Consider the following 14,619-nt stretch of genomic DNA (forward strand, 5'->3'; position numbering starts at 1 on the left):
ATTTAGGGGCTTCATAGCAAAGGGGATGAATACATATGCATGTACCACTTTTCCGGTTTATTTTTTTTTAATTTCACATCACCAATTTGGACTATTATGTGTATGTCAATTGCATGAATTCCAAATTTAAAAAAATAATAATTACAGGTTGTAATGCAACAAAATAGGAAAAAACGCCAAGGGGGATGAATACTTTTGCAAGGCACTGTAGAGTCGTGCGGTTTGCACCATTGGTTATCTGAGAGGAGTATCTACACACTTAACATATTATTTTACAATGATGGATCAAGCTATCATACAGTGCCTTCTGAAACTAATTTACACTGTACAGCGTTGTGCTTCTCATAAATCACTAAACACTCTTTCAATTTTTCTGTACACAATATATATTTAAAAATTATGTTGCTAAATGGGATGTCCATACCAGTATATTTGGTAAATCTATGCACATATCCAATGCATGTCTCTGTGAAGACTGGGGTGTAAAATATAAACCAGTATAAAACAGTGTGTGAGAGAGAGGGAGACTGGGAGATCTCACTGGGGGGACGCTTCCAGGAGACAGCCGCGTGCTCCTGACTAAATAAGGGAATTGGAACGAGAGAACAGGCAGCTCTCCGCCCACGGAGCGCTATGGATCCCCCTCTCCATTTTCACATTTACAGTCTTCAAAATAAAATACATTACATTATCAGGAGAACAGTGTTATTGTGTGTGTATTGTATTTAATGAAGATTATATTGTATACCGGTAGGGAGAGTTAAGCATCATGCTGTAAAATAACATCAAAGTGAACCAGACAGCGCCAACAACACGCGTGCTGCACACGGAGCGCGCTCTTTGTCTATCGCACAGTGAAGAAAGGGGAACCCCCTCCAGTGCTCGTGCAGGCAGTGACGTGTGTGCTAGTCTGAAACCCCCTCATACATGAGACAACTGAGGATGAAGCCCAGTCCTTCCATGAAATAAACAAAGCGCATCGGAAGTCCCCAAAAAGCGCATAATTGACAAAGCGGTGAGTCAACGCCTTGTGCACTTCACACGCAAACTGAAACCGACCACAACCAGCACTTGTTTTCGATTGGGATTTTGAATTAGCCTCATTGCATATATGCTTACAATAGATTGCGGCTGTTGTGTGTGCCAATCTGGTTGAATTGTGACAGTGATGTCATGTGGATGTGGGTTAGCCTACTCACTTGAATGTAAATGTAGCGGCACTTGTGTGGATACCAAACCGTTTGGCCACAGAGGCACATGTTTGGTTTATTTCAAACCAGAGGCTGCTGTCCTTCTTTAGTTACAACGCTTTAGAATAGTCGCATCTCTTTCTCTTTGTTAATTAGCCATTCTCGGTTTATTGGATAGATTGCCTATTCAATAAATGTAATCGGATATGTATATTACTAAGCAATAAATTATCAAAATTATGATTATATTTTATCTCTGACGTTTATACACGTTCATTGTCATCCAATGTTTCAACAGTTCTGTTTGCCGACGAGGAAAGTGTGAAAGAGGCGCAGTCGTCAGTCGGCACCACCGGTGAGCGCACAGAGTACTGACCACACGCGGGACACTTCTACTCCAGAGCGACTACATCCCAACGACCTAGGACGGACTTTATCCAACGATTTATTCAACTATTTACTTGGCTGCTGATTTCTCTCTGTTTCGTCCATCGGGCGTACGGAAACAGGGAAGAATAGGTGGGCCAGGAGAAAAGGAAAAAAGACGCAACTATGGCAAAAGCAAGGCTGATTGACTACCCCTCCCCGCAGTGTGTAATGAGAAATTACCAGAAGTAGACTCTCGTCTTGCCATTCAGCAGAGAGGATATCATATTTGACAGCTCAAGGGACGTAAACAAAACACGCGCTCCTATTAGTGGAAACTAGAAACTGTCTCCGGGTTAAGTGGCGGCTCATTTTCCATAACGCTCCTTTCTCTGAGAGGACTGTCCACTTGGTCCGTCTCATGAAGTCAGAAATGCTTCGGTCGAGGAGTACAGTATTTATTATTCTATGACGTAGGGCACAGTGATTGTCGTCCGTTTTGTCGGGACTCGTAGACGTAGAGGTCCGCATTGGCGACAGAAAGTCCAAAAAACTTCAGGGGGATAGAACAAAGATGCCGGTCCGACGGGGTCACGTGGCACCACAGAATACTTTCCTCGATACCATCATTAGGAAATTTGATAGTCAATGTAAGTTGTTTGATTATTGCATGATGATTTATTTTTGCGTCCAATAATCATGTCCATCATGTGTCTATTATTGTGTCCAATGCATAAACTTGGATGATAACTTCATTAACATATCATATTATTTTTTCCCGTATGTTCTCCGGTTTATTTTTCTTTGCATGGTAAGTAAAATGTGGCATGCTCTTTTTCAAATATTCTACAAGTATACTGCAAACAATATTTAATAATTGATTCTCTTGAGAATAGAGATAGTAGTCCTACACTCAGGGGCGTCATGAACCCCTTATTTTAGAGGGGGCAAGACGTGATGATGGAGGGGGGTTGGATGTTGAAGAAATACAGTAACAGGCGAAATTGCATTGCTTCTCCAGAAATACAGTAACAGGCGAAATTGCATTGCTTCTCCAGAAATACAGTAACAGGCGAAATTGCATTGCTTCTCCAGAAATACAGTAACAGGCGAAATTGCATTGCTTCTCCAGAAATACAGTAACAGGCGAAATTGCATTGCTTCTCCAGAAATACAGTAACAGGCGAAATTGCATTGCTTCTCCAGAAATACAGTAACAGGCGAAATTGCATTGCTTCTCCAGAAATACAGTAACAGCAAAATTGCATTGCATTCGAGCCAAGTACGATCTCAACATAAACCCATGGACGTGAATCTTTTTTTAAAAATTATCAAATTAAATGGAAAAAAACAATCAATAATTTTTTTAAAACACAATATTTCTAAATAGGATCGGGTCAGATTAATGATATCGTAAAACTTCAACATTCCCCTATACACCAAGCATTCGCAAGTTTTAAAATACGCGGACATTGCCCAAATGTTAAAATAAGATTAGCCTACCATCATCGTTCATATGGTATGTTAGTGACTTTGCCACGTAAAAGGTAAACCAACAAACAGGCAAATAGCCTAGGCTACAAGCAGATTCAGCACCAAGGACAGTGATGAAAGTGAAGGATGCCATTTGTTTTTTACAAAATGATAAAGGAACAACGATAAGCAGTCTATTGTTATAACTTGATGTTCCTAAAGAGACTTCCCACAGTCACTAAAACCTTTCATTCAATGGACATCGCACATATAGGCCAAATTAGTCAACATTTTTTATAGAATATGCATGGCAAAGAATAATGTCCAATATAAGGAAAAAATGGGAAAGTCTGTTGACTGTTTTACTGCTTCTGATATTTTAATAAAACATTGGTTATAGGCTACTGATTAGGCTACTGATTAAGCTACTGATTAGGCTACTGATTAGGCTGCTGATTAAGCTACTGATTAGGCTGCTGATTAGGCTACTGATTAAGCTACTGATTAGGCTGCTGATTAGGCTACTGATTAGGCTACTGATTAAGCTACGGATTAGGCTACTGATTAGGCTACCGCTTAGGCTGCTGATTAGGCTACTGATTAGGTTGCTGATTAGGCTACTGATTAGGCTACTGATTAGGCTGCTGATTAGGCTACCGATTAAGCTACTGATTAAGCTACCGATTAAGCTACCGATTAGGCTACTGATTAAGCTGCTGATTAGGCTACTGATTAAGCTATTGATTAAGCTACCGATTAGGCTACCGATTAAGCTACCGATTAAGCTACCAATTAGGCTGCCGATTAGGCTACTGATTAGGCTACTGATTAAGCTACTGATTAGGCTACTGATTAGGCTACCGATTAGGCTGCTGATTAGGCTACTGATTAGGCTACTGATTAGGTTGCTGATTAGGCTACTGATTAGGCTACTGATTAGGCTGCTGATTAGGCTACCGATTAAGCTACTGATTAAGCTACCAATTAGGCTACCGATTAGGCTACCGATTAAGCTACCGATAAGACTACCGATTAGGCTGCCGATTAAGCTACTGATTAGGCTGCTGATTAGGCTACTGATTAGGCTACTGATTAAGCTACTGATTAGGCTACTGATTAGGCTACCGATTAGGCTGCTGATTAGGCTACTGATTAGGCTACTGATTAGGTTGCTGATTAGGCTACTGATTAGGCTACTGATTAGGCTGCTGATTAGGCTACCGATTAAGCTACTGATTAAGCTACCGATTAGGCTACCAATTAGGCTACTCATAAGGCTACTGATTAGGCTGCTGATTAGGCTACTGATTAGGCTACTGTGTGCTTCCTCTGGCAAAATCGATGCCATAACCAATTACGTTACCGTGAAGACCAGCTTTTGAGTCTAAAATATAATCAGTAGTGCTGATTCACATTGGCACACATTTTTTACTTCCACCTCAGCGCAAGGGAGCTGGAAAATAACTGAGCTCTGGCTTTTACAAGTCGAAATTGTCCGAGTGTACGTTTGACACTAGCGCCGCCTTAATGCCAGCAGAAAATAGAGCTGATATGTTACAAACATATACTGTATTTATATTTTGGCTGAAAGGTTTCGTATATTCAACTCTAAGTTTGTGTATACAGACCTAGCACTGCCAAGAAGACCACTAGCTTAGACCTAGAACTTAGACATTCACACTGTGGACTACATATAGTGAGTTTCAAAAGTATCGGGACAGTGACACATCTTTTGTTGTTTTGGCTCAGCGCTCCAGAACTTTGGATTTGAAATGATATAATGACTCTGAGGATAAAGAGCAGACTGTCAGCTTTATTTTCAGGATATTTTCATCCATATCGGGTGAAGTGTTTAGAAATTCCAGCACTTTATGTACATAGTCCCTCCATTTTAGGGGACCAAAAGTATTGGGACAAATGAACTTATATCTGTATTAAAGTAGTTAAAATTGTATTATGTGGTCCCATATTCCTATATCAAGCAATAATTACAACAAGCTTGTGACTCTACAAACTAGTTGGATGCATTTGCTGTTTGTTTTGGTTGTGTTTCAGATTATTTTGTCATTTTGGATTTACTTTTATTGTAAATAAGAATATAATGTTTCTAAATACTTCTACATTGATGTGGATGCTACCATGATTACGGATAATCCTGAATGGGTCATGAATAATGATGAGTGAGAAAGTTAGACGCACAAATATCATACCCGCCCAAAACTGCAAACCTGCTTTCTACTGAGGAGTATTTTTCTCTGCTCATACAGGAGTGATAAAGGCCTAGTGCACTCATTTGGTGAAAACAATTTTCTAATCATTTATGTGAATTATTTTTTATTGTGATTTATCAGGGAGTCATATACTAAACATTTGACTACTCTATTACACATATAAGTGAATTTGTCCCAATACTTTTTGGTCCCTTGAAATGGAGGGACTATGTACAAAAAGTGCTGTCATTTCTAAATGGTTCACCCGATACGGATGAAAATACCCTCAAATTATCATTTCAAATCCAAAGTGCTGCAGTACAGAGCCAAAACAACAACAACAAAATTCACTGTCCCAATACTTTTGAGCTCACTGTAGTCTACATGACTATAAAACCAATGCACTCTCAAATGCTGCTAAGATTATACAAGTACTTGGTCTCAGGCTTATATGTAAATGTGTTCTGTCCAATGATCTGCTCTGATTGTGCTTACGAAGCACACCCAGACTTATCGTTTTCCTACTTTCAAAATTAAAGTTAAGTCAACATGTCACATGAATGGAGCCATGAGCTTTCTGTCACTTGCTGTCGGTATTTCAGTGTTGCAAAGTATTGACAAGCTTCACTGAACCTCAGTGGTCTGCGCTACTATATTTGATGCAAATTGGTTACATTTGTCAATTTCTAAATTGTCGCAGAGATGTGATAAGCACGGCTGATGGAGAGGTGGTCAACATTGGTGTCACGAACAGTCACTACAGCACTGCATTAGGTCGGCAGGTAACCTAGTGGTTGGAGTGTTGGGCCAGTGACCGAAAGGTTGCTAGATCGAATCCAGAGCTGACAAGGTAAAAATCTGTCATTCTGCTCCTGAACAAGGCAGTTAACCACTAGCTCCTAGGCTGTCATTATAAATAAGAATTTGTTCTTAACTGACTTGCCTAGTTAAATAAATCAAAACAATTTTGGGCTGAGAGGAAAGAGAGAGAGAGCGATCTGAATACAATTGTATGTGCATTTAAGCACCTCTGGCCTCAGCGAGAGAAACCTAATGGAGGTGTCCACTCAGCCGCATACCACCGAGCTAGCCTTATGCCACGTGCCACCTAGCTAGCCTTATGCCATGTACCACCTAGCTAGCATTATGCCACGTACCACCTAGCTAGCCTTATGCCACGTGCCACCTAGCTAGCCTTATGCCATGTACCACCTAGCTAGCCTTATGCCATGTACCACCTAGCTAGCATTATGCCACGTACCACCTAGCTAGCCTTATGCCACATACCACCTAGCTAGCATTATGCCACGTACCACCTAGCTAGCCTTATGCCACGTACCACCTAGCTAGCCTTATGCCACGTACCACCTAGCTAGCCTTATGCCATGTACCACCTAGCTAGCCTTATGCCATGTACCACCTAGCTAGCCTTATGCCATGTACCACCTAGCTAGCCTTATGGCTGTTTTCTTGGTGCTCCTTTATAGTGTCCTCCTACACTGCACTGTGAAGGAGGCAATGAAGACTTTTCTAAGCTGAAAATTATAATTATAAAATTATATCGGGTGCAGAGAATCGACCCATCAGCAGGAATTTATCACCGGACACACTATACAGTAGATACAGTATGTGTTTTGTACTACAGGATCCTATGTCTAATCACAGTTAACAGTATAATATTATTATCAGATTGCATGCACTCAGAGCCCAGTTTGCACAGACGTCTGCTGTCTGCTAAAGGGGAAGAATTGACATTTTCTCCCCAGTGGTAGTGTTCAATGCCAATAGTTGCTAGGCATGGATAACTCCCTAGATTAAAATAAATAAATAATGAGCCTTAGGCATCCCAGGGAGCTGCAACATGTTTCTAAATCTTACCATTATCTTGGTCAATGAGAATCAATATGGTCCTACCATATTGGCCAATGGTAGTACTCCTCTCCCGTGTAGCTCAGAACTCAGTTGGTAGACCATGGCTCCAGGGTTGTGGGTTCGATTCCCACGGGGAAACCAGTACCGAAAAAAAAACAGTATTAAAATGTATGCAGTCTCTCTGGATAAGAGCATCTGTAAAATGTATGTTTATGCACTATTATGAATTGGTTCGTTCAGTCACATGGTGAAACAGGAGGCTTTAATTTCATTCTGCTTTATTATGTTTTATGATGTAATGGATTTACTGCTTATTGTTGTCCTTTTTGTTGTCCTTTTACGCTTGTATTCTTGTAAAATGATATTGTTTAACCTGAGGGATAAACATTGAGCAAGGTGGAATTGAAAATGATAAAATGGAGAGGGTGGATCAGGTACTCCTAGCTATTACATTGCTGTCGAATCATTTGCGGATGGATGCTTGGCTTTTCTCTCTTCCTCTCTCTGTGGGTAGCCTGGCTGTTACCAATACTAAAGGCACAGCATTCAGAGTGCAGTGCCAAGGCTTTGATGTACTGTACTGTACTGTACTGTATCTATTCTTAAAGGGATAGTTCACGCCGGAATGAAAGTTTGTCAGATGTTTACAGACCTTAAAAGTGGTTTAATTTTGAGATGAGTTAATTTCCCTGCCATCGATTGTGTACTTTTTCATTTTTTGTGACTTTCTTTTCAATTCTTATAGGTTTGAGGCATATATCTGCATCTACACAATCAGTGGCATAGGATATGGCGTCATCTAGACATCAGACCAGTTTTGATGTATGAAAACATCGGACAAACTTGGATAAATGCAGGATTTAACATAGAGAATATTGATGTGTTTTTGTAGAGAAAATCTATCAAATCTTATCACAAACAAAATCCTCTTTGATTAACAATTAACATGACTTTACTCAATAAGGCATCCTGAGACTTACAACAAAATATTTCAATCTATTATTTTCTTAGGCTATACAGTCATGATCAAAACAATACATACTAACCATCTATAACCGAATACTGTTGTTGTTCAGTTTCCCCCCAGCTGAACATAGCCATGAGTAATATAGACACTGTTTCCCCCCAGCTGAACATAGCCATGAGTAATATAGACACTGTTTCCCCCCAGCTGAACATAGCCATGAGTAATATAGACACTGTTTCCCCCCAGCTGAACATAGCCATGAGTAATATAGACACTGTTTCCCCCCAGCTGAACATAGCCATGAGTAATATAGACACTGTTTCCCCCCAGCTGAACATAGCCATGAGTAATATAGACACTGTTTCCCCCCAGCTGAACATAGCCATGAGTAATATAGACACTGTTTCCCCCCAGCTGAACATAGCCATGAGTAATATAGACACTGTTTCCCCCCAGCTGAACATAGCCATGAGTAATATAGACACTGTTTCCCCCCAGCTGAACATAGCCATGAGTAATATAGACACTGAAACTACAAATATTCCTATTTTATCCATTGTTTCTCAAGCTGACTGACCTCATTAGGACACCAGGACCTGTTTCCCCCTTTAACCGCCTGTCGGTGTCGTCGTTGCCGCCCCGGCAGAAAGAATCCTCCAATTAGTCTTATATGAGGTGGGATCTGGAGAGGAAATGAAGCTCTACAGCCCAGGCACAAACACAACATCCCCAGGGAAACTTGCCACCAGTCATCCAAGGTATCTGACTCAATCAGGGCTCTTTCTGTAGACAGACAACCAGGACAGTATGACGTTTCAAGTGTCACCTTTTATCAGTCGTATGTACAGGATACACATGATATACACTGCAGGTTACCTTCTGGACAATGCAACAACAATAAGAAATAATACAAGCTAACAATATGAACATAAAGTAAATGGCTCAGTAGAATAGAATAAACATTTAGCATCAGTATAATACAGGAAAGCAGATTTTATATTTACCCCTGTATATCAGGGAAGGGGTGATTGGGGCCAAGTGTTTAAATTGAGCATTATTAGCAATAGTAAATAATAGGCTGGTAGCAGTTTGTGTGTGTGTGTGTGTGTGTGTGTGTGTGTGTGTGTGTGTGTGTGTGTGTGTGTGTGTGTGTGTGTGTGTGTGTGTGTGTGTGTGTGTGTGTGTGTGTGTGTGTGTGTGTGTGTGTGTATCTGTATGAGTGAGTGAGTGCATGTGTGATACGGTGAGAGAATCAGAGCAGGTGGTCATTCCGGTTTAAGTGTTCAGCAGTCTGATGGCTTGTAGATAGAAACTGTCTCTGAGCCTGTTGGTATCAGACCTCATGCTCTGATACAGTCTGATGGCTTCTAGATAGAAACTGTCTCTGAGCCTGTTGGTATCAGACCTCATGCTCTGATACAGTCTGATGGCTTGTAGATAGAAACTGTCTCTGAGCCTGTTGCTATCAGACCTCATGCTCTGATACAGTCTGATGGCTTGTAGATAGAAACTGTCTCTGAGCCTGTTGGTATCAGACCTCATGCTCTGATATCGTCTGCCCAGCGGTAAGGGTGTGAACAGCTCGTGGCTGCTGTGTGTGGGGTCCTTGATGATGCTGCGGGACTTCCTCATAAACTGTTTCAAGTAGATGTCCTGGATGGGATCTCGTTCTCAGTGATGTACTGGGCCGTCTTCACCAGGGGTTCCTTGCGGTCGTGGACAGAGCAATTCCCCTACCAGGCGGTGAGGCAACTGGTCAGGACGCTCTCGATGGTGCAGTGGTAGTATTTGGAGGGGACCCGGCGTGCCATGCCTGAATTTCTTCAGCCGTCTTAGCAAGTGGAGATGCTTTTGACAAGAGAGGTGGTGTTGTTGGTCTATGTCAAGTCCTTGGTGATGTGGACGCCAAAGAATTTAAAACTGCTGACTCTCTCAACTGCAGTCCTGTTGAGGGCCTGTACCCTCTGCTTCCTGAAGTCAACAATCAACTCCTTTGTTTTGATGACGTTGAGAGAGAGTTTGTTGTCCTGGCACCACAATGCTAGTTCACTTAGCTCCTCTCTATAGGCTCACTCAACGTTGCTGGTTATCAGGCCTACAACCGTGGTGTCGTCACTGAACCTCTCTTCACCCTCTCACTCTGTCTGTCTCATAGAGAGACAACAGCACAGAGAGACACGCTCTCTCTATCTCTCCCCCTCCGCTCTTTCAATCCGCCCTCTCTCCTCCCTCTCTCTCTCTCTCACCCTCTCTCTCCCCCCTCTCTCTCTCCCTCTCTCTCTCCCCATCTCTCTCTCTCACTCTCACTCTCTCTCCCTCCCCCCTCACTCTCTCAATCTCCCCTCTCTCAATCCCCCCTCTCTCTCTCCCTGTCTCTCTCTCTCTCTCTCTCCCCCTCACTCTCTCAATCTCCCTTCTCTCAATCCCCCCTCTCTCTCTCCCTGTCTCTCTCTCTCCCCGTCTCTCTCTGTCTCTCTCTCGCTCCCCCTCTAACCTTCTGTGCTCTGCTTTGTGTCTGTCTGTGTGTGTGAGTGTGTCTGGCAGCCTGTTGTCTCTGCTGCTAGCTGCCATCCCCAGTCTCTCTGAGTGACCTGCTGGGTTGCCATGTTGGCACAGTGTCGTCGTCCCCCCCCCCCCCCCCGCTGCCGCTGGGCACACGTCCAACTGGGCAACATGGCGCCTGCTGGGGAGATTAGCTCCATCCTTCCACTTCCAAGTGGGCTGCTCCTTTCAAACCCTTCTGCTTCCTATCCATCACCTAGCGTTCCAGCTTTAAACAGCACCATGCTAGCTCGTGTAGCTAGGCTAGTGTGTCAGTTTGATTTTATTTGACAATTTAAAATAAACCAAAATGTTTACGCCAGGCAACAGATACAAAACTGCGACGATCCCAAAAAGTCAAGAGACTGGAGTCGGCCCAGCCCCTCTGTATCAAGAAGTATCTCCTTGTAATTAAATTGAACAACTGCAAACTAGAATTTCCTTTTTTTGTGTTGAATTTAGGGAGTAGTGTATGCATATCTAATTACAAAGAGAAGCAACCAAATCAACAATATTTATTGGAATTTAGTTTTGAGTTTCTAATAAACTATTTTAAAAGCCTCCTCATCCTCCTCTCTCCTCCTCCTCTCTCTCCTCATCCTCCTCTCTCTCCTCTAATCTCCTCCTCCACCTCCACTCTCATTTCTGTGACCACTCTACCATTCTACCACTCCACTGACTGTCACGCCTCTCTCTCTCTCTTTCAATTACAGTTCTATTTCAATTTAAGGGGCTTTATTGGCATGGGAAACATATGTTAACATTGCCAAGGCGAGTGAAATAGATAATAAACAAAAGTGAAATAAACAATAAAAATGAACAGTAAACATTACACTCAAAAAAGTTCAAAAATAATAAAGACATTTAAATGTCATATTATGCCTATATACAGTGTTGTAATGATGTGCAAATAGTTAAAGTACAAAAGGGAAAATAAATAAACATAAATATAGTTTGTATTTACAATGTTGTTTGTTCTTCACTGGTTGCCCTTTTCTTGTCTTTGTCTCTCTCTCTCTCTCTCTCTGTCTCTCTCTCTGTCTCCCTCCCTCTGTCTCTCTCTCTGTCTCTCTCTCTGTCTCTTTGTCTCTCTCTTTGTCTCTCTCACCCCTCTGTCTCTCTCTGTGTCGCTCCTTCTGTCTCTCTCTATGTCTCCCTCCCTCTGTTTCTGTCTCTCTCTCTGTCTCCCTCTCTCTCTCTGTCTCTTTGTCTCTCTTTCTCTCTCTCTCTCTCTCTCTCTCTTTGTCTCTCTCTTTGTCTCTCTCTCACCCCTCTGTCTCTCTCTGTCTCCCTCCCTCTCTCTCTCTCTGTCACTCTCTCTGTCTCCCTCTCTCCCTCTCTTTGTCTCTCTCTCTGTCTCACTCCCTCTGTCTCTCGCTCTGTCTCCCTCTCTTTCTCTCTCTTTGTCTCTCTCTCTGTTTCTTTGTCTCTCTCTTTGTCTCTCTGTCTCCCTCCCTCTGTCTCTCTCCCTCTGTCTCTCTCTCTCTGTCTCCCTCTCTTTCTCTCTCTTTGTCTCTCTCTCTCTGTGTCTCTTTGTCTCTCTCTTTGTCTCTCTCCCCCCTCTGTCTCTCTCTCTCCATCCCCCTGTCTCTCTCTCTGTCTCCTTCTCTCCCTCTCTTTGTCTATCTCTCTCTCACTCTGTCTCCCTCTCTCTGTCTCCCTCTCTTTGTGTCCCTCCCCCCTCTGTCCCTTTCTCTGCCACTTTGCATATATCTGCATAACCCCATTTAGAGATGTTGCGGTGACCGTATTAACGCCACACCAGTGTTCACGAGTCATGACCGCAGTCAAATTCCACGTTACCGTTTAGTCACGGTAACTTGGCTTCTCAAAGCGCTGATGCTGCTGATGGACATTAGTAGACTACCAAACTTGCTAACTGCCTGGTACTCAGCACTCTATTGTCCCTCTAAACACTCTGACATCAATGCAAATGTCATTGAAAATCTAATCAAAGTCTTCATGAGAGCCCATGAGAAAACAGTGATGGCCTCTGTTAAAAAGAGGAGGATCCTATCAGCTTTCTGTAGGCCTACAATATTTATTTCTCAACTTTCCTAATATTAAGCACATTGCTTCTCTTTAAAACAGGAGTATAGCCTACCTGACTGGCACGGAAATTACCACGGGAAAAGCGTCCTCCATTCACTATTTATGTGCACAGGTGACATATATACATTTTTTGCTGCCTCTGTTTCGAGACAGGTGCATGATAATGGTCCATTCCTGGCAAACTTAAACCAGGAATAGTGTGATGGGTGACAATGTTAGCCTATCACTTGTGAATTATCACTTGTGAATGATGCCCAGCTTAAGGAAAACTATCTCATGTAGCCTAGCCCATAGGCTTATACGTTTTGATAAGGTTTGTATCACAACTAAAGTGGCCAAATAACTTCTTAAAATTAAGCACATTAATCCGCTTTACAAAGGGTGTAGAGCACTAACTGGCATACGTAAGCAGCGCGTGAGTTTCAAGTTTGGGGAAGATCATTTTCACCATAAAATGTACCTTTATAATAAAAGCACTACGGGCATAATCACATATGTGGTCACGTCTAGAATGGTGTTTTCCTGCTAATGGAACATTTTCACTTATACAGTGGTTGCTCAAATAAAAGTTTTGAGATTATGCTACGGGATTTAGAGGTCATTTGTGGTTTAGTACGGTACCCTGCGTCACTGCTTCATTGCTCCAGACCACCACAAGGGGGAGCTAGAGCACCGATTATGCTTACTGGAAAATACTCTTTCAAAATTAATGGAAGAGGCAAGTGGAAGGGGGAAAAGACAGCATTCAGAGGTCAGGACAGCACTGCTCTGAGACAAGCATGGGGCATGGTCTTGATAAATCAATGAGATTTTTATTTTCACTGAATCTCCGTTTGGGTATTGGTTAGACTACAATTAGGGTGTGAAAATGTTAGGATTATTTTGCTCTTACTGTAGTACTGTAGCACACTCATGACCGGTCACGTTGTACAGCGCCATTATAAGCTATTAGCAGGACAATAGATACTTTGTGCAAGGCAATTGATCAGCGTTATAAACTTTGCGGATGGGGCCTCCCGAGTGGCGCAGCCGTCTAAGACACTGTATCGCAGTGCAAACTGCGTTGCAACAGATGCTGGTTCGATATCTGTACAGGCCGCGACTGGGAGACCCATGAGGCGACGGTGGGCTTTTGGTTTCTCTCCCTCTAAAACATAAATAAATTATTCTAAATTACAAACTGGCTTTATTTACAAATTAGTAAGAATGTCTCACCCCATGTTCAAGAATGACCTTTTTCTCACTTTCAGTTATTTGAAAAACAAAATCCAAAATATAGTTATTTTTTAACAAGGACTTGAAAATGAGATCGTGAACTCCACAAACAACGTTTCTAGTCCAAGAATGAGAATGGTAAATGACTAATACATTGGAATACAAAATAAGCCATTCACCCATTATGAGCCAGAGCTGAAAGGATCACCAAAACTAAAGGTATTTTGGTTTCAGTGCATTTTCTTTAAAAAAAAGAATTATATAGCCTATCAATGTGTAGGCATACTATGTAATAAAACGCATGTTTCCACAGAATACCAACTGGGCAAATGTGTCTTCTTCATCAACATCTTTATGCTTTTGTTAATAAAATAATTATACAAATACTCTCACCAGCTTTGATCCATGCCTGGGCCTGCAGCATGTACATTTATTTGTTTGTCAGACAAATCATTGGGTCGAAACTACAGAACAGTACAAAACAAGAGAACACACATGGTTAATGCTCTGAAAAGAATATATACACTACCATTCAAAAGTTTGGGGTCACTTAGAAATGTCCTTGTTGTTGTAAGAAAAACATTTTTTGTCCATTAAAATAACATCAAATTGATCAGAAATACAGTGCACACATTGTTAATGTTGTAAATGACTATTGTAGCTGGAAACGGCAGATTTTTTATGGAATATCTACATAGGCGTACAGAGGCCCATTATCAGCAACCATCACTCC

The 14,619-nt window shown here is 41.9% G+C and overlaps 1 protein-coding gene across 1 annotated transcript in view; it reads left to right on the forward strand.

Moving 5' to 3' along the window:
• The first annotated feature begins 1,324 nt into the window (after positions 1–1,324).
• Positions 1,325–14,619, forward strand: part of LOC115148677 (potassium voltage-gated channel subfamily H member 2-like) — a 259,906-nt gene continuing 246,611 nt past the window's right edge. Inside the window, exon 1 of the mRNA XM_029690778.1 lies at positions 1,325–2,206. Coding sequence (XP_029546638.1) covers positions 2,131–2,206 — 76 coding nt within the window. The 5' untranslated portion in view covers positions 1,325–2,130. The remainder of the gene's footprint in view (positions 2,207–14,619) is intronic.

This window comes from Salmo trutta, chromosome 2 (assembly GCF_901001165.1).
Source record: "Salmo trutta chromosome 2, fSalTru1.1, whole genome shotgun sequence".
Taxonomy (NCBI): Eukaryota; Metazoa; Chordata; class Actinopteri; order Salmoniformes; family Salmonidae; genus Salmo; species Salmo trutta.